The sequence below is a fragment of the Ipomoea nil genome, unplaced genomic scaffold, assembly GCF_001879475.1.
Source record: "Ipomoea nil cultivar Tokyo-kokei standard unplaced genomic scaffold, Asagao_1.1 scaffold3069, whole genome shotgun sequence".
Taxonomy (NCBI): domain Eukaryota; kingdom Viridiplantae; phylum Streptophyta; class Magnoliopsida; order Solanales; family Convolvulaceae; genus Ipomoea; species Ipomoea nil.
In genome coordinates this window covers 9,342,108-9,367,393 of record NW_017619497.1, presented here as the reverse complement: position 1 = coordinate 9,367,393, position 25,286 = coordinate 9,342,108, and the positions used below count along the sequence as shown (strand labels likewise).

Genomic DNA, 25,286 nt, shown 5'->3' with positions numbered 1-25,286 from the left:
AAGACAATATTATCCACATTAAAAAGGTGAAAAAAAATTTCGGCTAAAATTGAACGGAGATTGCACCGGAAGGACCAAATTCGCTAAAAAACTAATAGTCGTGGACCAATTCTACAAGTTTTGAAAGTCGTGGATCAAAGTTATTATTGACACCGTAGTCATGGAACCAAAAGTGCGAATAACTCATGTATCAAATTTGGTCTTTGACTATTAATATTTTCAATTAGAGAGTCACATTTGTTCAAATTAAAAATCATGGACTACATTATATTAACAGTACAGTTGCAAAACAATTGAGAGACCAACAAAATGATTTTCCCTCTATATACCTCTTGTATTAGTTGCTTTAGATTAGAGAATTCAAAATGATTCAGTTGCGATTGAATTGAGATTACAAAGTATATCTGTTATCAATCTAAAACTACTCCTGACAACTAAGCTATACTAAGTCAAATATAACTAACACCATATAATTACAATCATATTATAAAATAATAATACTAACACACCCCCTCAAGCTCAAGGTTGGTGAAGCACAATGTTGAGCTTGTCCCGTAGAGTAGCAAAGCGTGGAGCAGGAAGAGGCTTGGTGAATATGTCAGCTAGTTGATCAGTAGTTGAGATGTAGTTAACCACGAATTCCCCGGACGCCACCTTGTCTCGAACAAAATGATAGTCAATTTCGACGTGCTTGGTGCGTGCATGAAAGACCGGGTTGGCACAAAGATACGTTGCATCTAGATTGTCGCACCATAAAGAAGCAGGTTCGCCGGAGTGTAGCCCTAATTCTCGGAGTAAGGAAACAACCCAAGTAACTTCAGCGGATACATCAGCTAGGGCTTTATATTCAGCCTCTATGGAGGACCGGGCCACGGTGTGTTGTTTCTTGGATAACCAGGAGATGAGATTAGAGCCTAGATAGACTGCGAAACCACTTGTACTCTTGCGATCAATAGGACACCCCGCCCAATCGGAGTCCGAGTAGGCCTGTATGTGAGTAGTAGATGAGGGCGAAAACCGTAACCCTAGCGAGATAGTCCCCTTTATGTAACGCAGGACACGTTTGACGAGCCCCCAGTGTTCAGTTGTAGGTGAGTGCATGAACTGACACAACCGGTTGACCGAGTATGCAAGGTCGGGCCGTGTGATGGTTAGGTATTGTAGAGCGCCAACCACACGCCGATATTGAGTCGGATTGTCAAATGGTTCTTCGGATGGTGTGACTGACTTTGTAACGGCTGCTGGTGTGGCAAGAGGCTTGCAGTCTACCATTCCAACTCGGCTTAGGAGATCAGTCATGTATCGACGCTGAGAGAGGATAATACAATCACCATCGGAAATAGTTTCTATGCCCAAGAAGAAGTGAGGAGTACCAAGGTCCCGAATTTTGAAAGCAGAAGCCAGCCGTTGGAGTAAGAAGGCAACCAGGACAGCATCGTTTCCCATCATGATTATGTCGTCGACACAGACAAGTAAGAACACCCGGGAATCACCAGCCGTGTAGTAGAACAAGGAGACATCGGTTTTGGAGGATTTAAAACCTGCAGATAATAGAAACTCATGAAGGCGCTTGAACCAGGCGCGTGGGGCCTGTTTCAAGCCATAAAGCGAACGTTGTAAGAGGCACACATGCCCGGGATTGGTGGGATCCTTATATCCCGGAGGTTGCTTCATGTATACGGTCTCTGCTAGATGACCGTTCAAGAAAGCATTGTGAACGTCAAGTTGACGTACCGTCCACTGATTTGACACCGCAAGAGAGAACAGCATCCGGACAGTGGTGGGTTTAACCACTGGGCTGAAGGTGTCGAAGAAATCCTCTCCGGCCACTTGATTAAACCCTTTAGCCACGAGGCGCGCTTTGTAACGCTCCACCGTGCCATCGGACTTGCGTTTGGTGCGGAACACCCACTTGCACCTAATGATATTCATATGGGACTCGGGAGCAACAAGTCGCCAGGTATGATTATGGAGTAGAGCATTAAACTCTTGATCCATTGCCTCCCGCCAATGTGAGTGACCTACGGCTTGAGAATAACACGTTGGGTCGGTAGTGACAGTTAAGGCCTGGAACGTCTCATCTGTGCCCTTAGTCATATGAGCTCGGGTGTGTTATGTCGTCCTCAGGGGATTGGGGGATATGGCACGCAATATGCAATCACAATAAACTAGACACTAGCATAGGGAAATCAACAAGAAGCTAAGCAAAATACAAGTTTAAGAAAATGATAAGACTAACACATATACACAAAGATAAACACAAAATAAAGAGATAGGACTCAAGCTAGGGAGCATTATCATCTAGATGCTTTAACAACCTAAGGGATTAGGGAGAACAAGTAAGCAAGGAATCAAGCGGGAATGCACGTAGGTATCCTACCCTATGAACCATTTTCGTGATTAATAAACAAGGATTAGAACAAGGAATTGCCCCACTTTCGTGGTGAATCAATTCCAAGTCCATCAAGCACACAAAGCATCTAAAGCCCCCAATTTCCCCTATTTTCGTAGGAAGAAATCGGGTCTATGCAAGGGGTGGCTTGGATTCATCACCCAACTCTCGTTGAGGCAAGGAATCCTCCAAAAACAAGCTAACGAATGTGTACATCAAACATTAACAAGATATAAACACAAATCCTTCATAAACTCAAGAACCCTATGTTAGAGTTCTTCCCCTTTTTTTTTTTACAATAATCACAAATCAAGCATCAAGATAGATAATACAACCCTAACTCAAGTCCATAAACTAACTACTCATTATTAAATAGCATAAAGAACACAAAAGCATAAGTAACAAACATAAATCTTGCAAAAGAAAGAGATAAAAGGAAGGAAAACTTCTCTATTGAAAATGGATGGTGGAATCTTGAAATGTTGGAATCCAAGCTTCAAATCCAAGATTACAAGCTTCAAAAGTGTTAAGAAACATAAATCTAAGCCTAATCTAACCTAAAAATATGAAGGGAAGTAAATGAGAGTGTCTAGGGTTCTAACAAGAGTCAAAACCGAGTTGAAATGATACAAAAACGCGCCTAAATAGAGCAGAGCAGATTGGGACGCCCTCAGGGATGGGCGTACGCCAGGGGGTACGATTTTTGGTGCATTTCCAGTGAAAAATGGATCAGGGAGAAGAGATGCGTACTGGCATGCGTATGGGCGTACGGCAGGGCGTATGAGGCTGCTGAAAACAGAATTCTGTGCACTTGTCTTGACTTCTAGGCTATTTTTCTCATCTAAAAACATTTTATTGGCACTTATGGTCTTCAACAAATCTGTAGCCCTTTAATTTAGGTTTCCAATGGTGCAAGAATCACTTCATTTGGACATTCCTAGGTTGAGATATGGTCCAAAAACCAAATAGAGGTCAGTTTTGAATTGTAAGTTTGGGACTTCAACTTCAAGGATAATTTCGACTACCGTGGATTCCTTTTTAGGCTTTGATGTCTGAATATGAGTTGTATCTCTTTGAATATTCTATCCAATGGGACAAGAATCACAAAAATTGGATATTTCTAGACCGAGATATGTCCCGAAAACAGAACAGTGACCAATCAATGCGAGAATTTCAGCTTGTTGACACTTGTTCCACTTTTGCCTTGGTTTAATTTGTCCATATGATCAACACCATTGAAAACATCACTCTTTGGCTCCTTTGGAAGTGTTGCATCTATCTCCTTAGCTTCACCTTGGCTCCCCTTGACTCCAAATGCATCCAACATGATCTAAAATCTTTCATTTCTACTCAAAGATAATGAATTGTGCATAATGGATCAAATGAGCAAAATAAAGATCATTTTGAACAACATTGTGACACTTCATAAACAAAACAAGGTTAAATATGGGGTAAACATGGGGTATAAATATGAACAATTATGCACTTATCACAGGCGCATGACATGATCCCTACTCTGTAGAGCAACCCTTTTCCTGCGGGTTTTAGCCGGTGCTGTGTGGGTGATAGCCAGTGCAGGTGGCTCCCGAGCTAGTGGTACGGGCTCCGGCTCGGCATAACACGGTGTGTTATTGGGTGCCACTGGTTTTGGAACAAGAGATGAGACTATTGGTGCAGCAGCCCATGGTAAAGCGGCCATTGATGTCTCAGCAGTTGTATGCCCTGTAGAAAAAGGAAAAACAGTCTCGTCGAATCGGACGTGACGGCAGATGTAGGTTTTCCCACTTGTTAGATCAATGCATCTGTATCCCCTATAGGTTGGTGGGTAACCTAGGAAGACACACGGAGTGGACCGGTATTCTATCTTATGCCTGTTATAGGGGCGTAGATAAGGAAAACACCGACATCCAAAAACTCTAAGAAAGGTATATGGTGGCGATGTTTTAAAGAGACGGGTGTAGGGAATTTCAAAGTTTATAGCTGCTGAGGGTAAGTAGTTAATTAAACAGGTTGCTGTTTCGAAAGCGTAGTCCCAGTAATGTTGGGGAACTTTGCCTTCAGCTAACAGTGCAAGACCTATTTCAACAACATGTCTGTTTTTGCGTTCTACCCTCCCGTTTTGTTCATGTGTATAGGCACAAGACTGACGGTGATTTATTCCCAGATTTTGGAACGTAGTGTGTAATTTTCGGTACTCACCCCCTAAATCGGACTGAATGGACTTGATAGAGCGCGAGAACTGTCGCTCTACCAACACACGAAACAACTCAAAAATTTTATATATGTCAGATTTCATCCTTAAAGGATAAAACCAACAGAAACGCGAAAAATCGTCTACAAACAGTACAAAGTAGCGAAAACCATTTGTAGACATTACAGGTGACGGTCCCCAAATATCTGTATAGACCAAATCTAGTACATTTTCACTAATATTGGGAACTTTATCTAATTTAAAACGTGTGGACTTGCCAAGGTGACACGCTACACATGACTCCACGGATTCACTTTTATTTGGAATGACCGGGCAATTTGACAACACTTTATTGAGCAGCTGTTCATGTGGGTGACCAAGGCGACGATGCCACACCGTGGGAGTAGCCCGGGAACTGACGAACGCTAGATGACACCGGGACATCGGGAGTTTATATAATCCGCCAGTGGTGGGGCCCCTAAGAAGAATTGCCTTGGTGGTTGAATCCTTCACAAAAAAACAATTAGCATGAAATTCAACAAAGACATTATTTTCAGATGTGAATTTCTGCACAGACAATAACGGAACTGACAAAGATGATACGTGTAATATATTAGATAAAGACAACGGTTTAGAATTAGATGGGAGAGATGCATGTCCAACGCGTGAGAACGCCAGACCTGCTCCATTACCGACACGCAAGACATCGGCGCCGGTATACTCATCCGAATGGCTCATCATGCCCGCATCCGGAGTCGCATGGGCAGTCGCTCCCGTATCCGGATACCAGGCCTCGGATGGTGCAGCTGTTGACGGCATGGACGGTGCATCATTCGAGATTGCAACGTTGGCTTGCGGTGGTTGTGTATTGTACCGTTTGTAGCAGTACACCGCCGTGTGACCGTGGGACCTGCAAATCTGACACCTCGGAGTTCCACGGCCACCTCGTCCACCCCGATTCTGTCCGCCACTACGGCTGTTCCAGCCACCACGCCCTTGCGGATTACCTGACTGCCTGTCGCCACCTTGCTGCGTACTGCCACGGCCCGAGCTAGCATACATGGCCGTGAGGTTGCCAGGTGCGTCGCCGGCTACCAGATAATCGTCCACGAGTATAAACTCGTGGGCCTGGAGATGATCGGAGAGATGCGCTAAGGTGACTGGAGATCCCGTCGCCGTCAAGGAAGTCGCCATGGCCTTCAGTTTCGGACGTAATCCCCGAAAGACATAGAGATTCTACTCCATGAGGGATAACGACCGGCCGGCCTGAGCTAAGGCTTCCACGAGCAATTGCGCACGCCCGAGGTACTCGGCGTTGGTGGAGTGGCCTTGCTGGAGAACCTGGAACTGCCCCAATAGACTGAGGCATCTGGCTTGGCTCGACGATCCGAGAGCGGATGTAATAGACGACCACACGGCAGCAGAGGTTTCTTTTCCGACGGCGAGATGGAGAACTTCATCCGCCATGGAGGACACCAATAACGAAAATATGGACTGATCCTGTTTCTCCCAGGCCTTGAACGCCGGATTGGGGATGATGGAGGCAGTCGCGTCGTCGGAGGTCCCGGTCGAGGGAGCGGCAATCGTGGCCGGAGGACATGGATAACTCCCGTCCACATATCCAAACAGTTCTTGGCCGCGAAGGAATGAGATTATTTGGGTGCGCCATAACAGAAAATTTCTGTGCGTCAGTTTCATGCTCACGAAGTGGTGAGCGCCGGAAAGACCGTTCGCACCTGCCGGAGTTGGATTGCCGGAGGCGGAAGCGGTTCGATCGGAGGAACTTGACGACATGGCTAGCGGTGAGAGGGGGAGAGAATTTTGGCCGGTGAGGTTTTACGGGAAGGAGGGGAAAAAATTGCGTTTGCGGAGGAGAGAGAATCGTATCCTGACTGATACCAGATTAGAGAATTCAAAATGATTCAGTTGCGATTGAATTGAGATTACAAAGTATATCTGTTATCAATCTAAAACTACTCCTGACAACTAGGCTATACTAAGTCAAATATAACTAACATCATATAATTACAATCATATTATAAAATAATAATACTAACACTTTACACTTAGAATGTTGTGTTTTCGAACAAGTTATTATATTATTTTCTGTTTACGCGCGTGAATGTTAAAGTTAAAAGTACAACATAATAAAAGAAGTTTGGATTGCGTTCAGGTGCAAATTGTCTGTCCAGGAGAGAACTAAGAACTATCCAGATATAGGTGTACCTATAGTTATAACTAGGTGCACCTAGGTGAAAGTAGGTACACCAGATCAATGAATGTTAACAAGACAAAATTACATACACTTGTAGGTGAAAATAGGTACACTTGGTAGTGATTTTACTTGCATAGAAAATGCACTAACTACTTGTACATATAACACATGACAAGTACAGAATGATTCTTAATTCTCTCCTAAGCGGCCGTTGGCATGAGATTGCGCGAAGCTTAACTTCTTATTTAAGAGTTAAACATAGTGTCGTATGACATTTTACAAATTTTCCGAAAACCACTAGCTAGCAAAAGAAAGACTTGGTGAATAATTATTAACATGTAGTTTTCTGCCTTCAAAGTATGGTGGAATTGTAGCGTATTGAAAGCAGAGCGTTGACTAGCAAAGTCTTGGTACCTAGTCCCAAGCTCCCAGAGTCCAAGGGTGTCTGGTGCCAACTAGCAATCATTATGGTTCAAACAACTCTATGGATCATACTTAATATATATATATATATATATATATATATATATATATATATATATATATATATATATATATATATATAAAATATTATTTGAGTATTAAAAGTGCATTATTTTGTATAATATACATCCAGTATATAAATAATGTATTTTTTGTTATGGTCCATACAATAATTTGTCGCCAACTAGGAGCTCATTGTAGTTAGGGTGAGGTGGTACATATAAGCAGTAATTTGCCACCAACTGGGAGCTCATGGTAGTGATCCTCATCACTTCACTTTCAATTTATATTAAATAATATCAACTGGCTCGTACAGATTACTATTAATACCCATGTTGATACCACCTAAGTGTTGAATGTTAATTGATTACTTTGTTGGTTAAAACTTCAATTCAAATCTCATTCACCGCATTAGAGCGTGGACTGTCAAATTAAATCTTCCCATGAATCCCATCCACTTGCATGTTACATTCATCAGAGCTAGCAACTATATATATATATATATATATAGTTATATATTTGTAGAACTCCATCATATCATATCGCCGCCATGGGAGCAGCTGGCTTGTGCACATTATTATTCTTGAATATCTCCGCCTTTGTATTCCTTGTGCTTTCCTCTTTAGTTTATTCATCATCACTATCATTTAACCTGCCCAATTTTGGTCATGGTTATTCTAAGAGCATCGTTCTGTACGGAGATGCAGAATTCTCAAACCAAGCCATCCAACTCACACCATTTGAAGGTGAAAGGGCCTTCAAAGCTGGCCGAGCCATGTACGTCTATAGATTGCACCTATGGGACAAGGCATCTGGAGTTTTAGCTGATTTTTCCACCAGTTTCACCTTCAACATCAACTCAGATGGTAACAGTAGCTATGGCAATGGCCTGGCCTTTTTCTTAGCCGATTTTTCGAACCCATCTGATACTTCTATGACTTATGGTGGCGGCCTTGGCCTAATGAATGAGGCTCTCCCAGTTGTATCAGCAGACCGTTTCGTCGCTGTGGTGTTCCGTACATTCTCATTCCAGCCTCTCACAAATGTAAGTATCAACGTTGGATCTACCTTAAAATATGTGAATAGTATGGGATGGCTTAACGACATTACAAGCGGGGTAGATAATAAGGCTTGGATTACTTATAGTGCTAGTACCCAGATTCTCCAAGTTAACGTTACAGGAACCTTGGGTGGCAAGAATTGGACACACAGTCTTTGGTATAAGATTGATCTGAGGGGTTACTTGTCGGAACAAGTTTGCTTTGGCTTCTCAGCAGCAACAGGAAGTTTCTTTGAGAAACACACCGTCAGATCGTGGCAGTTCGATTCCACCTCACCTCCAAATACTGCGCCTCCTCGAGAAGCAAAGAAGAAGTGGAATATTGGAAAAGTGATAGGGTTGTGTAGTGGTGTCCTTGTAATATTTGGGAAATGTGCAGTGATTTATGTCGTGTGTGAGAAGAGACGACGGTCCAAGAAGAATGATAATAATGTCATCACTCTTGGTGGTAAGGTAAAATTGACGACACCACAAGAATCAACCTTAGAAGAATCTTAGTTTTGCATATATATAACGTTGCACAAGCTAAGTGCCCGTAGAAGCAGCCCCAGAATATGATGTTGCGTTTATGTTGCAGGAGAAGGGGAGGAAGATGCATGGTGTATGTTTTGGAAACTCTCATATCAATTCTTGAGATTTTTAAAACATGCATGTGGTTGGGTAATTGGATGGGTTGATTTTTATTATAAAAATACTTGGTGTACTCCTATTTTATACTCTCAACTTGTACTTCCTCTCACATGTTCTTGATGTAGACACTTTTCTGTGGACCCACATGATGAAAATAACCAATTCTGATTTGCCAACTCTTTTATTATTATTACATTTTTAGATATAGTTTTTATTTAGAGTAAATTTCATTTTTAGTCCTTGACTATTGTGATATTGCCACATTTAGTCTTACTTTTTTGAATTTGTCATATTACATCCTCGACTTTAATTTGTTTGCCACTATTGGTCCTCCGTTAAAATTTTCATTAATCTACCGTTAACATTAAGGTCAATAATGTAATTTAATAATTTGTCTCAAATAGATATTAAAATCCAAAATCTTTAGCTAATTCTTCAACCAACGAGGGGTGGACTCTCCCAGCCTTGCATGGAAAAGGAGGTGGTGTTGGAAGCTCACCAGCAAGATCCTCGTTGTTAGAAGCTCACAGGCAAGATCCCTTGCTGGTGGCCTCTAATCTACCCCAAATATACAGTCTCTTTGGTCATACAACTGAGAAAATCGAAAAGTAGATTAAAAAATGAGGAAAAATGGGATAGAGTATTAGGGAATTTAGTGCCAATGGCATGCCTCCTATCCCGTGGAGGACAGTTTAGAATACTGGATTGACTGTACTCAATGTATCTTTTATTTTGTTTGTAAGAGAGATTTACACTTTAAATAGAGTTATACGACAAAAAAAAAAAATGGAGAATATATAGTAATTTCAGTGTTTTGTGTAAAGATGAGTGATTTGAAAGAAAGAAAAGATTTTGGATTTTAATATGTATTTGAGACAAATTAATAAATTATATTATTGACCTTATTGTTAATGGTAGATTAACGAAAATTTTAACGGAGGACCAATAGTGGCAATCAAATTAAAGTCGAGGATGTAATTTGTCAAAATTAAAAGAGTAGGACTAAATGTGGCAATGTCACAATAGTTCAGGACTAAAAATAGAATTTACTCTTTTATTTAAATAAATTATGTTTATAGACAAATTATACCATGGACTAGGGTCTACCTTGCATGGTAGAACTGGTAAAAAATAACAATCAAATTCTGTATCTATAGTTGATTCATTATGTATATGCAGTTGATAGTTTCTGTACCTGTAGCTATTATATTATGTGTCAGCAATTATTAAGTTATTTGTTTACATGTACAAAAACTGTTAACCGTAGGTACAGAATATGTTAATGAAAGCTGCATAATTTTTGTATTAGAATTTATAATGCAATATGAACCGCATGGTATAACAATTGATGTTTATAAATATAGGCTTTTATTCTACTCTTCTACTGTACGTACTACTACAACAAATTAAAGAAATCCGGCCTTCTTAGTAATGCTATAATTCTTTCCTAAATTTCTCTTCCTAACATGACACTATGTCTATATATATGGCCCAGATAAAAGTGACCTCCCCAGAGGAATGCAGGTAGAGAAAATAATTGTAGACTAGGCCAAAACAACACACTAAAATGTATCCTTAATAGAGCGCAGGTTGCAATCCCTACATGAGAATATGAGATAATGACAACTGTGGGTCTAGTGCGAAGACCAAACAATTAATTGCGTCGACTTGTAAGCAATCGTTATGCGTTGGACCCGTGTCCAGCATGCTTGCTGGACACGGGTAACAGTGCCGTTAGGCACTGTTATCTCCTTTTTTTTTTTTTTTTTTTTTTTAAATTTCAGACCGCTTCATTGTAAGAGTATATGTTCATAATTTTATTACTATATGTTAATAACTATACATTCATAACTCCATAACTGTACGTTCATAACTCTATAACTGTACATTCATAACTCCATAACTGTACATTCATAACTCCATAACTGTACATTTATAACTCCATAATTGTACATTCATAATTTTCGAAGCTCTATGTTCACAATTTTAGAGCTCTATGTTCATAATTTTATCACTATATGTTCATAATTGTAAGTTCATAATGTTAGAGCTCTTTGTTCATAATTTGATCAATAACTGTACATTCATAATTCCATACCGTAGATTCATAATCTCATAACTGTAGATTCATAACTCCATAACTGTAGATTCATAACTCTATAACTGTACATTCATAACTCCATAACTGTACATTCATAATCTTCGAAGCTCTATATTCACAATTTTAAAGCTCCATGGTCATAATTTTATCACTATATATGTTCATAATTGTAAGTTCATAATGTTAGAGCTCTGTGTTCATAATTTCATAATTGCATAACTGTATATGTTCATAATGTTAGAGCTCTGTGTTCATAATTTCATAATTGCATAACTGTATATTCATAACGGCATAACTGTACATTCATAACGGCATAACTGTATATTCATAATCCAAAAAAAAAAAAATAATGCCGTTAACGGCAAAACACGCGCGATTTTTTTTTTTTTAAACTAAATGACGCGTTTTTTTTTAAAAACGACGTCGTTTTGGGCCCGTGTCCACAATTCAATGTGGACACGGGTCCAGGGCATAATTTGCCACTTGTAAGTGGGAAGTCTTTGTTGTCCATTGTAAAAAACAAGTATAGGTTAAAATTCCTCTGGTAAGCATTGCTATTATTTATAGGTTAATTTAATTTGTTCGCGATATATGTATATATATATATATATATATATATATATATATATATATATATATATAAGTCCCCCAGAAGTAATTGAGTAGGTAGAACATGATTCTCGTATTGTCTTTTTAGTGTAGTTTATCTCTCTTATATGATTTGCGAGTTATTAAATAAGAGTGAGGTTATTGTGACATAGGTGAACCACTAGGGAAAATTTTAAGGACATTGCCATGACAACAATTTGCAACTTTTTTGGGGTGATGAAAAGAAACATTCAGTTACTGTATATAAGGATGTGCATTGACCCGCTCCTGTGTATTTGCAAGAATTAATAACTTTTGAGTACAAGAATCATGATCCACTCACCCTGGTCGTTAACTTTCTTTTAATCTTACTGCATATTGGTGATGGAATTGATTTACGAGACAAGTTGGCTTCTTCAAAGTACTAAAGTAGATAGAAGGAATTAGGCAAATTATGTTGTGCATCCGTATGCACCATGCATGGTGCATACGGATGCAAAAACGACGTCGTTTTAATAAAACGCGCGTCTCCCCTTAAAAAAAAAATCAGGTTCGATTCCCAGCAACAACATATGAACTAAAATTTCATAATCGATGAACTATAATTCCATAATCTAATCTATGAACTAAAAATTCCAGAATGAATAAACTAAAATTCCATAATCTATAAATTAAAATTTCAGAATCGATGAACTACAATTCCATAATCGATGAACTATAATTCCATAATCAATGAACTATAATTCCATAATCTATGAACTAAAATTCCAAAATGAATGAACAATATAATGTTATTGCTGGGAATCGAACCTGAATTTTTTTTTAAAGAAGAAATGCGCGTTTTTTAATAAAACGGCGCCGTTTTGGCATCCGTAGGTGCATATGGATGCACAGCATAACGATTGAAGGAATTAAGTTGGATGTGGCAGATGGAATGCAGTTAATGTAGGGCGTGGACTTGCAAGTCTTCGGACTAGCTTGGTGGCAATTTATTGTGTGGACCATGTTGATACCGCCTAAGTGTAAAGTGTTGATTACTTTGTTGGTAATTAAAACTTCAAATAATCTCATTCACCGCATTTAATTAAGGATTTATTTGGATAAGTAAATAAATTTTAGCAAGTCTGATCTCATTCACCGCATTAGAGCGGGGACTGGCAAGTCTTCCCATCCACTTGCACGTTACGTTCATGGTTAGAGCGGATGAACGCCTCATGTGCAATTGTGTGGTTTAATATGAGCTATTTATCTCACTTAAATCAACGTCTAAGATTATCAAAATTAAAAAAAAATGCGGTGGTAATTTTGTAATTTTTGCATCTATGTCAAAATTAAGGTGAGTGATTTTGTGATTAACGTGCGTGAGTTTTGTATATAAAGTGCGTGAGCCTTGTGCGTAAGGTGCGTGAGTTTTGTGATTAAGGTGCGTGGGTTTGTGTTTAATATGAGTAATTGTTAAAACTTAAAGTGTGAGCTTTTGTGTTTAAGGTGCGTGAGATTTGTTCTTAATATGCGTGGGGTTTGTGTTTAAGGTGCGTGGGGTTAGTGATTAATGTCAGTAGCTGTTAAAACTTAAAGTGTGGGCTTTTGTGCTTAAGTTGCGTGGAATTTGTTCTTAATATGCGTTGAGTTTGTGCTTAATGTGCGTGGGGTTTGTGCTTAAGGTGCGGGCGTGGGGTTAGTGATTAAGGTCTGTGAGTTAATACTTAAAGTGCGTCAGTTTAATGCTTAATATGCGTGAGGTTTGTGCTTAATGTGCGTGAGTTTTGTACTTAATGTGCGTGAGTTTGTGCTTAATATAATGTGGGACATTTTAAAATCTTAAGTGTACTGTGTGAGTTTTATGCTCAATGTGCTTTGTTTCTGTACTTAATGTGCATAATTTTTGTACTTGTGAGTGATTTGTGTTCTTAAGGTGCTTTGTTTGTGGACTTAAGGTGCGTGGTGACTTGTGTATTTAAAGTGCGCAATATTAATGCTTAAGGTGCGTCCAACCGCACAACCGCACATGATTCCTTCTGGTGCTTCCCGTGCGGTTGTGCGGGTGGACTACATTAAGTATTACACTGATGCACTTTAAGTACACAACAGACGTACATTAAACACACAAACAAAATACCTTCAGAACACAAACCCACGCACCTTAAGTACACACTGCCCCAATCCAGACCTTCTAGCATCTTGGGCATTTTTCATATATAAGTTTCCAATGGAATTCGAACTCTACACTGCCTCTCCAGTCATGACTTTTAAATCAAACGACGAACTAACTACACCATAGTAGATAAAAGAATAGGGAGTTGTAATTTTTGCTCAATATATATGATAATTACTTATTATTTTGATCATATCTCACCATAGATAGAAATAATCAAATTGTTTGATTTCTCTCCGTTAAAAAGCTTAACTTGAAGGGTTACAACTTTTGTGAAGACTATTAAGTCTAATTTTGATATTATGAAGGTCAAAAATACAAGAAAAAAGTTCTATTCACGATGACCCGGTGTTCCTTGGGGCATTCATTACTCGCCTGGATCTTCAACTTCCAGAGCACATTGGACAAGGATGAAAGAATGGTCATCCCATTGCCTGTTCTTGAATACTTTAATTGTCCTTTTTTTTTAGGTGTAAAATTTAATTGTCCTTTATTTAACCATGATTTGAGAGTTTTTTTTTTTTTAATGGTTTGAACTCTTCAACGAACCTTATCTATTTCTCACATTTGCATTTATATTTTTAGCTAAGGCTTAGATTTAGCTAACAGAGGAATGCTAAATATAGTGCTAACCGTGTTATTCATTATCTCTTGTGTTTATGATTGATGAGGACGATTTTTACGCATCCATCAAGTATCAAATTACAGTATAGAGTTTAGATATCGTTCTACTGGAGATGGCTCTTGTAATGTTAGGAATTGATGTAAAGTGGAGTTAAGCACAAGCTAAAACTGCCATTTTAGAAGCTAGACCTATCGATAAGGAGTTGGTTTGATATGATTAAGCTAATAACAAATAAGACAAGTAAAACAAAGGACCGGGACTTGGTTGATTCAAGCTAAGATGCCAAATATTGTACTCAAGATTAGGGAATTAAACAAGGCATAGGGTAAGTGAGATGCACAAAAGTGTCCAAATACCACTCTCGTAGCTATTTGGACTTGCAACCTAACCTTAAACTCCACTCTCGTGGCAATTCAACCCAAGGTTGCCCAAGCAAGAACACAAGGCATAAATTCTACTTAATACCCGAAATACTCTCGTATTGGACATTAAGTGTGTGAATGTGTGGCTAGTATACAAGTTCTACTCTCGTAGCAACAAACACACTCCAAATCAAGCATATAATTGGGATCCAACAATCATACACAAATTTCTCAACAAACCCATTTCACACAACAACCCTAGATCACCCAAATAATCCCCTTTATGCAATACAACTCAAATAGGCATCAATAACAAGAAATCAAACCAAATCCTAGTCCCAAAACACTTAGCTACTCATAATATAACAAAAGATACACAATATTGAAAGAGTAATTGAAAGCATAGATGAAAAGTAAAGAGAAGAGATAAAAAGAACACTTCTCTATTGAAGCCTTAAAATCCAAGATTTGCAATGTTCTTGAGCTTGGAAATGGAAAGAAACAATCAATCTACACCTATATAAGCTATTCTAAAGTTAACCCTAGCTATGGAGTGAAAAAGAAATGAAAAGTGTGTTTTTGGTGTGAAAAAATCCTCTTTTAAAGGGTAAAATCGGAGCTGTCAAGTGTTGCAGACGCTGGCCACGGGTGTGGCTTCACTGGTGGCCAGAAATGCAAGGCACACTGCCCAGTGGCCACGGCCGTGGCCACACCCGTGGCCACAAGCAGTGTGCACTGCTTGTGCACTGAGTTCGTCTTCTAGGCTATTTTTCACCCCCAAAAACTTTGAATTAGAATTTCTTGTCTTCATCAAAGTTGTAGCCCTTGAAGTTAGCTTTCCAATGATTTAAAATTCACTTGATTTGGACACTCCTAGACCGAGATATGATCAAAATACGGAGACAGCGTCAATCTGGGCGAGAAATGTCACCTTACTATCTTTTGCTTTGCCTTTGCATTGAATTGCCTATATCATCAAGACCACTAAGTCACAAATATTTGGCACATGGAAGAGTGTTGTTCAATCTTCTTTTCTTCATTTTTCCTCACAAAAATATCTTCATGCTATGATGACTTGAAATCTTGATCAAATAACTCAATGTTTGGCTCAAAACATCATTTTCTTATCAAATCACCTAAGCACAAACAATCATTCCATAAGTTATCAAATTGGCTCCATAATATAATGATTAACCAGTAAAAATACCAAAATGTGCAAGGAAAAAGCATTAATTTTAGACATTCATCAATGATTTATCTCTTCTCTGTGTTTACAATATAGTATAAGAATAGCGGTGATTGAAAATTAAATGTAAAAGTGTAAAATACTATTGTAGAAGAAGGTTATGTTGAGTCCTAAGGTTTGAATTATAGTTATAGATCAGAATTAGTGCGTTCTTCCATTATTGTTATTTTTGGCACTTAAATACGTCTTTTGTTTGTTGTAACAACTAGAAACTCTTCTGCTCTGTCCCTTAATTGTTTTACAACATGCATCCACTGAGACGTGAAACTCAAAACTTTCCAAATGGAAGTTCAATCCAGGTACCATTAGACCACAAAGTCTTGGTGTTGCAAGAATAAGTTCCATTAATTAGCTATTTATTTAAATTTGATGGTGTGAAAGTGTGATTTATTTTTCAAAGTGAGAGAGTATTGCAAGATTAAGGTTAACTGTTCCTTAATTGTTTTACAACATGCTTCTCCTTCTCCTTCTTCTCCTCCTTCTTCTTCTTCTCCTTCTTTTTCTTCTTCTTATGTGTTGGAATATCCTCGTCATCAAAATATTGTGATGTGGCATTCCAATCACTTTACCATGTTAAAGTTACGTCATAAAATGTGTTTTCGAAAATGTTACGGAGTGCGTATAATTTTTCTACTTACCTGAATGTTAAAGTTAAAAGTACAACATAATCAAAGAAACTTAACTTGTTATTTAAGAGTTGAACATAGTGTTGTATGACATTTTAGTAATTTTCCAAAAACCAGTAGATAGCAAAATAAAGACTCGGTCAATAATGCATTAATTACGGAAAATACTACGTGTACACACACTGTATAGTGTATACTCCCTAATTGATGCATGTTAGTGACTCTTCAGAGAATGGTAGAATTTTCTGCACGTAAACTAAACGGCAGTGCGTAGCGTATTGAAAGTGGAGCGTGGACTAGGACTAACTAGGAAACTGCAAAGTCTTCGTCCTCGTCCCTATTTTCTCACAATTTCGCAAAGAAAGCTTACCCCAGTAACCATCAGATCATATTCAGTCCATTAGATCTAAAGAATATAATTTGTAAGCCATATATGGCAGCTTCCTTCTTGGCCTTCCTATTCCTTTTGTTACCCTCTTTAGTCTGTTCACTATCGTTTGATCTGCCAAGAATTGGTCCTGAGGATAAAGATGTGCACATTAAAGTGGAAGGAAACGCAACCATCACAAACCGTGGCATCCAACTCACACCAGATTCGAATAACAAAGTCGGTCGAGCCAAGTATGTTGAATTGTTCCACCTATGGGATAAGGCTTCTGGAGGTTTAGCCGATTTCACCACCCATTTCACTTTCAACATCGACTCAAATGGCAGCTCTCACTATGCTGATGGGATGGCCTTTTTCATGGCTAATTTTACCACCCCATTCGATTTATATCTGACAAATGGCGGCGGCCTTGGCCTAATGGATCCCTATAAACCATCTCCGGATCATTTCCTTGCTGTGGTGTTCGATACGTTCTCAAACGAGGAGACTATGTCAATGACAAATGTAAGTATCATCATTGATTCTGTACAAGAACCCCAGGAGAGCACAGTGTGGTGGAACAACGTAACACTTGGGAAGAATAACAATGCTTCCATAACTTATAATGCTGCTTCCCAGATTCTTCAAGTTGTTTTTACAGGATTCTGGGATGGCCAGTACTTGACAGGCAACCTTAGCCATAAGGTTGATCTCAGGTACTTGCCCGAATTCGTTAATGTTGGCTTCTCAGGTTCAACAGGAATTTTGTCTGAGGAAAACACTGTAAGCTCTTGGCGTTTCAATTCCACTCCACCCAGGTCGTTCGGTAGTTTATCTCGTTCCCCAGCTCCGAGTCCAAGTCCAATTCCTGAAGAAGAGAAGAACAAGAAAGGCCTACTAGTGATAGGATTGAGTATTGGTGTTCCAACTTTAGTTGCTCTCTTGGCTTTACCCATCATCTATACTTGTCTTAAGAAGAGACGGGCAGTGAAAGGGAACAATCATGAGTCTTTTCCAGCTCAGGACATGGATACTGAATTCCAAATGGTTAGCACTGGTCCTAAAAAGTTCTCATACACTGAATTGGAGACTGCAACTAACAACTTTGCATATGAGTATAAGCTTGGAGAAGGGGGGTTTGGAGGGGTTTATAGAGGTTTCTTAAGGAGCCTAAACTTGGAGGTGGCTGTCAAGAGGGTCTCAAGTGGGTCTAAACAGGGGATTATGGAATATGCATCAGAAGTAAAGATCATCAGTCGATTGAGACATAGAAATTTGGTACCACTCCACGGTTGGTGTCACGAGAAAGGTGAGTTGTTGCTTGTTTATGAATACATGCCTCAAGGCAGTTTATACTCCCATCTCTTCAATACAAACTCACCTTTGAATTGGGAGATCAGGTATAGAATTGCACAAGGCTTGGCCTCAGCTTTGTTCTATCTTCACGAAGAGTGGGAACAATGTGTGTTGCACAGGGACATTAAGTCCAGCAATGTCCTGTTGGATTCGTGCTTCAATGCTAAACTAGGCGATTTTGGGTTAGCCTGGCTTGTTGACCATGAAAAACCACCCGAAAAAACCTTAGTTGGAGGGACACTAGGGTATGTCGCCCCAGAATGTTATTTCACATTAAAGACTACCAAAGAGTCAGATGTGTATAGTTTTGGAATTGTCGCATTAGAAATTGCATGTGGACAAAGAGCAATAATTTCGTTAGATGAACCAGGAGGTTTCAAAAGGTTGGTGGAATGGGTTTGGGATTTGTATGGAATGGGAAAGGTAATGGAAGCTGCAGATCCTAAGCTATGCGGAAACTTTGAGAGGCAAGAAATGGAACAATTAATGATGATCGGGCTATGGTGTGCTCATCCTGATAGTAAATTTCGACCAAAAATAAGTCAAGCTTTACATGGTCTTCAATTCCAAGTACAGGTGCCCACCCTTCCATCAGAAATGCCAGTTTACTCAACTTCTTATAATGTGCCATCCTTTTCATGCTTGAGTTCACAGATATTTGAGGGCTATACGAGTCCCAGCAGCAATAACAGTTATCCCTCGCATGTAACTTCATATTCAACCCCGGATGCGTCACATAATCCTACACACTGATAGCACCAACCTTCTTGGCTTCCCTATCTTAATTCCAAACAAAAACATCATGTACTGTATGTGTCTGATAAAGATATATTTATGTGTGCTTGCTAAAAAGTCATTGTCCATGTTGTTGTCTCTCTTGTATATATCTCTTCTTTGTGATTACAATAAAGTTGTACTCCGTATAAGAAAAGAGGTGATTGAAAATGTATGAGTGTGAGATACTATTGTAGAAGGTTATGTTGACATGTTATAACAATTGGTGTGTTTCTTCCATTGGTATTTTTTGGCGCTTAAATATATATTTTATTTGTTGTAACAACTAAAAACTCTTGTGTCAAACAGCGGAATAGTCGACTCCAAATTCATTGCGCACAAGGAGTCCCTTATTGGTGAGACTCAATTATTAATTAATCTTTTGTGACAAATTTCACATCTGCAACTAGTTGAGCTACTCTTGCAGATCAGACAACAACTAAAAATTCTTGCTATTTATGTATTTATATCTTGTATTAGTTGCTTTACATTGTTAACCTGCTGTTTTCGAACAAATTATAATTTTTTCACTTACCAGTTAAAAGTACAATGTATAAAAGAAGCATAATTTATTTAAATGACCGACATAGTGTATGACATTTTAAGAATTTTCCAAAAAGCACTAGCTAGCAAAATAAAGACTTGGTCAATGCATTATGAACATGTTTTCTGCAACTTGAGATAATGATGTTAGTGACTCTTCAATGTAGAAAGGTTTATGCACGTAAACTAAACGGCAGAGCGTGGACTAGGAAAGTCTTCCCACCTAACTAAATGTTGAATTGTTGGTGGGGGAAATTATTTCTTGACAAAAACTACTACCAAATTCTCTCATAGATTATTTCTTTATCCGACCAATTATGTTAGCGTCAATGACGACCGGCCAAAAGTCGTAAGAGCAACAATTATATTTTAATTTAAAAGTATTATATTTTTCATTAAAAATTTTACATTTTTCTACATAAATAATAATTAATTTATTAATGATTAGTATTACACTTTTCATAATAAGTATCACACTTGTTCTCATAAATAACAATCAATCAATTTATTCATAATTAGTATTACAATTTTTCTCATAAATAACTAAAATAGCACTCGTTAGAAGTGTCACTCAAAATTTAAAAATTACAAGAGCATGCCCTGCAAATATTTTCCTTCCCCATTTCAATATTGCTACTCAAGATGAAAATTAAATTGCACGCCTAAAGTAGTTAGTAGAGCAATTATCAAATCAGATTCTTTATTGACACATCTTGTAGATAACTTCTGTACCTGTAGTTATCATAATATGTGTCAGCAATTATCAAGTTATTTGTTTACATATAGAGAAACTGTTAACTGTACATAATGCATTAAGTATTAACTGAAGATACAAAATTTTTGAATCAGAATTATATTCACAATACAATATGAACCCTCGTCCATGGTATAACAATTGTTGTTTATAAATATAGGCTTTTAAGTTTTATTCTACTCTTCTACTCAACCTACTAAAACACAAAGAATCAATACCGTAAGAATTACCCACAACCTCTCAAAGCACTTAGCGCCACTACACCACAAGTTTTTAGCGGTCCGTCTTCTTTAATTTGTTTCCAAATGAGGATTGGTTCAGCGTCCCTTGTGTAATCTTAGCTTTGTCAATTACGTCCTTAAAGCTTGGGATTCACAACAGATTTAAAGAGTAAAGGTAGCGCAAGTTCACACGTAGTAGTGGTTCTTTATTGCATATATATATATATATATATATATATATATAGGGAAGGGATCAGGTACATTTGTTACTTTCCGTGCGGTGGATTAATGTGCGTGAGGTTTATACCTAGTATGCGTGAGTGTTATGCTCAATATGCTTGAGATTTGTACTTAATGTGCGTCATGTTAATATGCGTGAGTTTTGTACTTAATGTGTCAGAGTATTGTACTTAATATGCGTGAGATTTGTGCTTAATGTGCGTGAGTAATAAGAGAATTTTCAACAATTTGGAATTGAAGCAAACAACAGAAGTTCCAGATTCTCGCACCAAGATCGGTCTACATAGACCATTGATAAGGATAGAATTTGTGTATTCACTTTGGGAAGCTTTTATTTCATTGTAAACATCAGTAAAGCAGAGCAACACACTATTATATGTCGTTATTGAAACTTGAAGATTCAAATCTTTCATCTTGGATAGAACGAAAAGAACATCAGCAACCATCTCAGATGTCGAATAAGCACAGGCCAGCATATTCCATACCACATTATGAGCAACCCAATAATCGAAATTATTCTGAAGCAACTCACAGAGTGCAGGTACTGGGGATGGGGAAGAAGCTGATATCCATATTTTCTGCTGCATTTTACACATTCATGCACATTAAGTACAAATCTCAGGCACATTAGACACAACACTCACGCACATTGAGTACAAATCTCACGCACATTAATAACCGCACAATCGCACGGGAAGCATCCAACCGCACGGGAACCTTTCACTATATATATATATATATATATATATATATATATATATATATATATATATATACATAATAATTAGCAAGTTGCAATACGGTGCCATAACAGATTAACAGTACACTTGGTGAGGCAATGAATCCAATATTTACCGTAGTAGGGTAGCAGTTGTTGTAACATGTCTTGGTTTCATAACTTATACATACTAACTTATTAAAGAGTTACCCAATTTGTAAGGACACTGGGCTGGCGTTAATTTGCCACAATGCAACTTGTAATGTTCTGATGTAACCACAAGATTACAAGTTCAACTATCAATAAAGTGATCGAATTGTTAACTTTTTTGGTTTAAATTGCTCAGGTATAAGCATCATAAACTAGTTTATTTCATTGTGATCTTTCATCCGCTAGAATCATAAAGTAGAATTTACGTAATACACACCATCGAATAATAGCCGTAGCTTTCGTCATCAAAAATTTAAAAAATAAAAAATAAAAATCAACGAGACTAGGTATTGGGCTTCTTCAAAGTAGAATTGAATTGAATGTAGAGCGTGGAGTAGCAAGTTGCATATATGTTACGACGTACATACGTTGAGTCCAAGGCGAGAGCAACTATTTATTAGGATACATCTATCTATCTATCTATCTATCTATCTCAGCTCGATCGTGGCAATTGGATTCCACTTCAATTCTTCACCCAGGTCGATCGACGGGCAGTACTTACTGTTTCTTTCTCCAAATCCTCTTCAAAAAGTAAAGAACAATTAAGTTGAAAAGAGAAATGATGATAGGAATATATATTGGTATCCCCGTTGTAGCTGCATGTTAAAGTTAAAATTACAATAATGTATAAAAGAAGCATAATTTATTTAAATGTCCGACATCGTGTATGACATTTTAAGAATTTTCCAAAAAGCACTAGCTAGCAAAATAAATACTTGGTCAATGCATTATGAACATGTTTTCTGCAACTTGAGATAATGATGTTAGTGACTCTTCAATGTAGAAAGGTTTATGCACGTAAACTAAACGGCAGAGCGTGGACTAGGAAAGTCTTCCCACCTAACTAAATGTTGAATTGTTGGTGGGGGAAATTATTTCTTGACAAAAACTACTATCAAATTCTCTCATAGATTCTATTCCTTTATCTGATCGACCAATTATGTTAGCGTCAATGACCAGCCAAAAGTCGTAAGACCAACAATTATATTTTAATTTAAAAGTATTATATTTTTCATTAAAAATTTCACATTTTCCCTCATAAATAACAATCAATTTATTAATGATTAGTATTACACTTTTTATAATAAGTATCACACTTTTTCTCATAAATAACAATCAATCAATTTATTCATTTAGTATTATAATTTTTCACATAAATAACTAAAACAGCACTCGTCAGAAGCGTCACTCAAAATTTAAAAATTATTACAAGAGTATGTCCTGCAAATATTTTCCTTCCCCGTTTCAATATTGCTACTCAAGATGAAAATTAAATTGCACGCCTAAAGTAGTTACTAGAGCAATTATCAAATCAGATTCTGTATTGACACATTCTGTAGATAGCTTTTGTATCTGTAGTGTTATGTACGCAAGAATACATGAAGAAGGAGAAAAATATATTAATGGTGTATATTAACTTGCAGTGTAGTAAGGATTACATGGCATATATACAACTACATTCTAACGGTAAAAAATAATAGAAAAGGTAGAAATGCATGTAATTAGGCTATTTACCTAAAAAGCTACATTAATAATATGGAAATAATATAACTAAATATATACATAATTAATATAGCAAATATTCTTCTACACTCCCCCTCAAGCTCAAGGGTGGTACATGAGCTTGGAAGTGATGGCGTCGAACGGTTGAGGAAGGAGGCTCTTCGTAAATATGTCGGCTAGTTGTTGATTAGATGGAACGAAAGTAGTGCGTAGTGTGCCGTCATTAATTTTCTCTCGTACGAAATGACAGTCGATTTCCACTTGATTGTCACAATGCAATTGTGCAGGATGAACTGGTATATCTAATTCTGATAGGAGTAATTGAAGCCAAGTGATTTCACTAGCTGCATAGGCCATGGCACGATATTCAGCTTCAGCAGAGGATCGTGATACTGTTGTTTGCTTCTTTGTTCGCCAGGATAGGGGACTTGTTCCTAGAAAAGTGCAGTATCCCGTAGTTGAGCGTCGTGTGGTTGGACATGAAGCCCAATCAGCATCACAATAGGCATGTAACTTTAAAGAACTATGTGTAGATAAAAGAATGCCAAGATCTGGTGAATTTTTGAGATAACGCACGACCCTAAGCGCGGCTTGCCAATGCATGTCACGTGGTGCTGACATGAATTGCGAAAGGAGATTAACTGCATAAGTGATGTCTGGCCGAGTGACTGTGAGGTAGAGCAAGCGACCGACGAGTCGTCTATATGTGGAAGGGTCTGCAAGAAGTTCACCTGTGTTATGAGTGAGTTGGTGACTAACCTCTATAGGAGTTGAGGCGGGTTTACAAGCCAACATTCCTGTATCTGAGAGAATTTCAAGGGCATATTTCCTTTGATTTAAAAAAAATTCCAGCAGAGGAACGTGCAACTTCTATCCCAAGGAAATACTTCAATGATCCCAAGTCCTTTAGTTGAAATTGATGCGCTAGGTACTACTTGAGGATAGTAATGATGGTTGGGTCATTACCTGTGATAACAATATCATCAACATAAACAAGCAAAATAGTTAAAAATTTTTCACGTTTGTAAGTGAACATGGAATAATCTGCTTTAGATTGTACAAAACCAGCGTTGGTGAGGGATGTGGAAAAAGTCGTGAACCATGACCGTGATGCTTGTTTGAGCCCATAAAGAGATTTGTGGAGACGACAAACACGATTCTCCCCCTTTCGCCTAAAACCTGGAGGGACTTGCATATAGACTTCTTCATGAAGTGTTCCGTGAAGGAAAGCATTAGAGACGTCAAGTTGATGAGTAGCCCATCCTCGTACGGCTGCGATGCTAAGAACTGTACGGACTGTGACAAGCTTTGTGACAGGAGCAAAGACATCGGTGAAATCAAATCCTTCTAGTTGAGAGTATCCTTTTGCTACCAATCGGGCTTTGTATCGTTCAACAGAACCATCAGGTTTGTATTTGATACGGTAAACCCATCGACATCCAATAGCGGACTTACCAGGCGGTAGAGTTGTTAATGACCAAGTATTGTTAGCTTCTAGAGCATGTATTTCTTCTTGCATAGCTTTTTTCCACTTAGGGTCAGTTTGTGCAGCAGAGAAAGAGGATGGCTCAGATTCTTTGGTGATATTGTTGATAAAGCAAATGTGATTGGGATTGTATGCTTTAGAGTCAAGAAAATGAGAAATGGGATATTGTGGCGTTGTAGACACATTGCATATGTAGCTAGAAAGGTAACTGGGAGGTTTATGTTGCCTTTGAGATCGTCGAAGGGAGTTTGGTGGTGGTGGTGGTGGAGAATTGGAGCACGGTTGTGCATGTATGGGTGAGTTAGTTATGGAATGATTGCTTTCAGGAAAAGGTGTTTCTAGAACAACAGGCATATTTGTGGTTTGTGCTTCAATGGGTGGTATAGGTAGTGTCAATATAGGGTTGAGAGTTGCTTGCGTAGCTAAAGTAGGTTCATATT

The 25,286-nt window shown here is 38.2% G+C and overlaps 5 protein-coding genes across 5 annotated transcripts in view; 3 read left to right on the top strand and 2 right to left on the bottom strand.

The window, feature by feature from the left end:
- LOC109165138 (lectin beta-1 and beta-2 chains-like) overlaps positions 1-25,286 on the top strand; it is a 56,807-nt gene that overhangs the window by 10,771 nt on the left and 20,750 nt on the right. The window lies entirely within an intron of this gene.
- Positions 5,820-6,377, bottom strand: LOC109164846. Its single transcript, XM_019313392.1, has one exon. It carries the CDS (start codon positions 6,375-6,377, stop codon positions 5,820-5,822), a length of 558 nt encoding a protein of 185 aa, XP_019168937.1.
- LOC109164845 (seed lectin-like) lies at positions 7,832-8,839 on the top strand. Its single transcript, XM_019313391.1, has one exon. The coding sequence runs from the start codon at positions 7,832-7,834 to the stop codon at positions 8,837-8,839; it is 1,008 nt and encodes a 335-aa protein (XP_019168936.1).
- LOC109164844 (L-type lectin-domain containing receptor kinase IX.1-like) lies at positions 17,108-19,448 on the top strand. Its single transcript, XM_019313390.1, has one exon. The coding sequence runs from the start codon at positions 17,108-17,110 to the stop codon at positions 19,148-19,150; it is 2,043 nt and encodes a 680-aa protein (XP_019168935.1). The 3' UTR covers positions 19,151-19,448.
- LOC109164843 (uncharacterized mitochondrial protein AtMg00810-like) lies at positions 23,463-24,155 on the bottom strand. Its single transcript, XM_019313389.1, has one exon. The coding sequence runs from the start codon at positions 24,153-24,155 to the stop codon at positions 23,463-23,465; it is 693 nt and encodes a 230-aa protein (XP_019168934.1).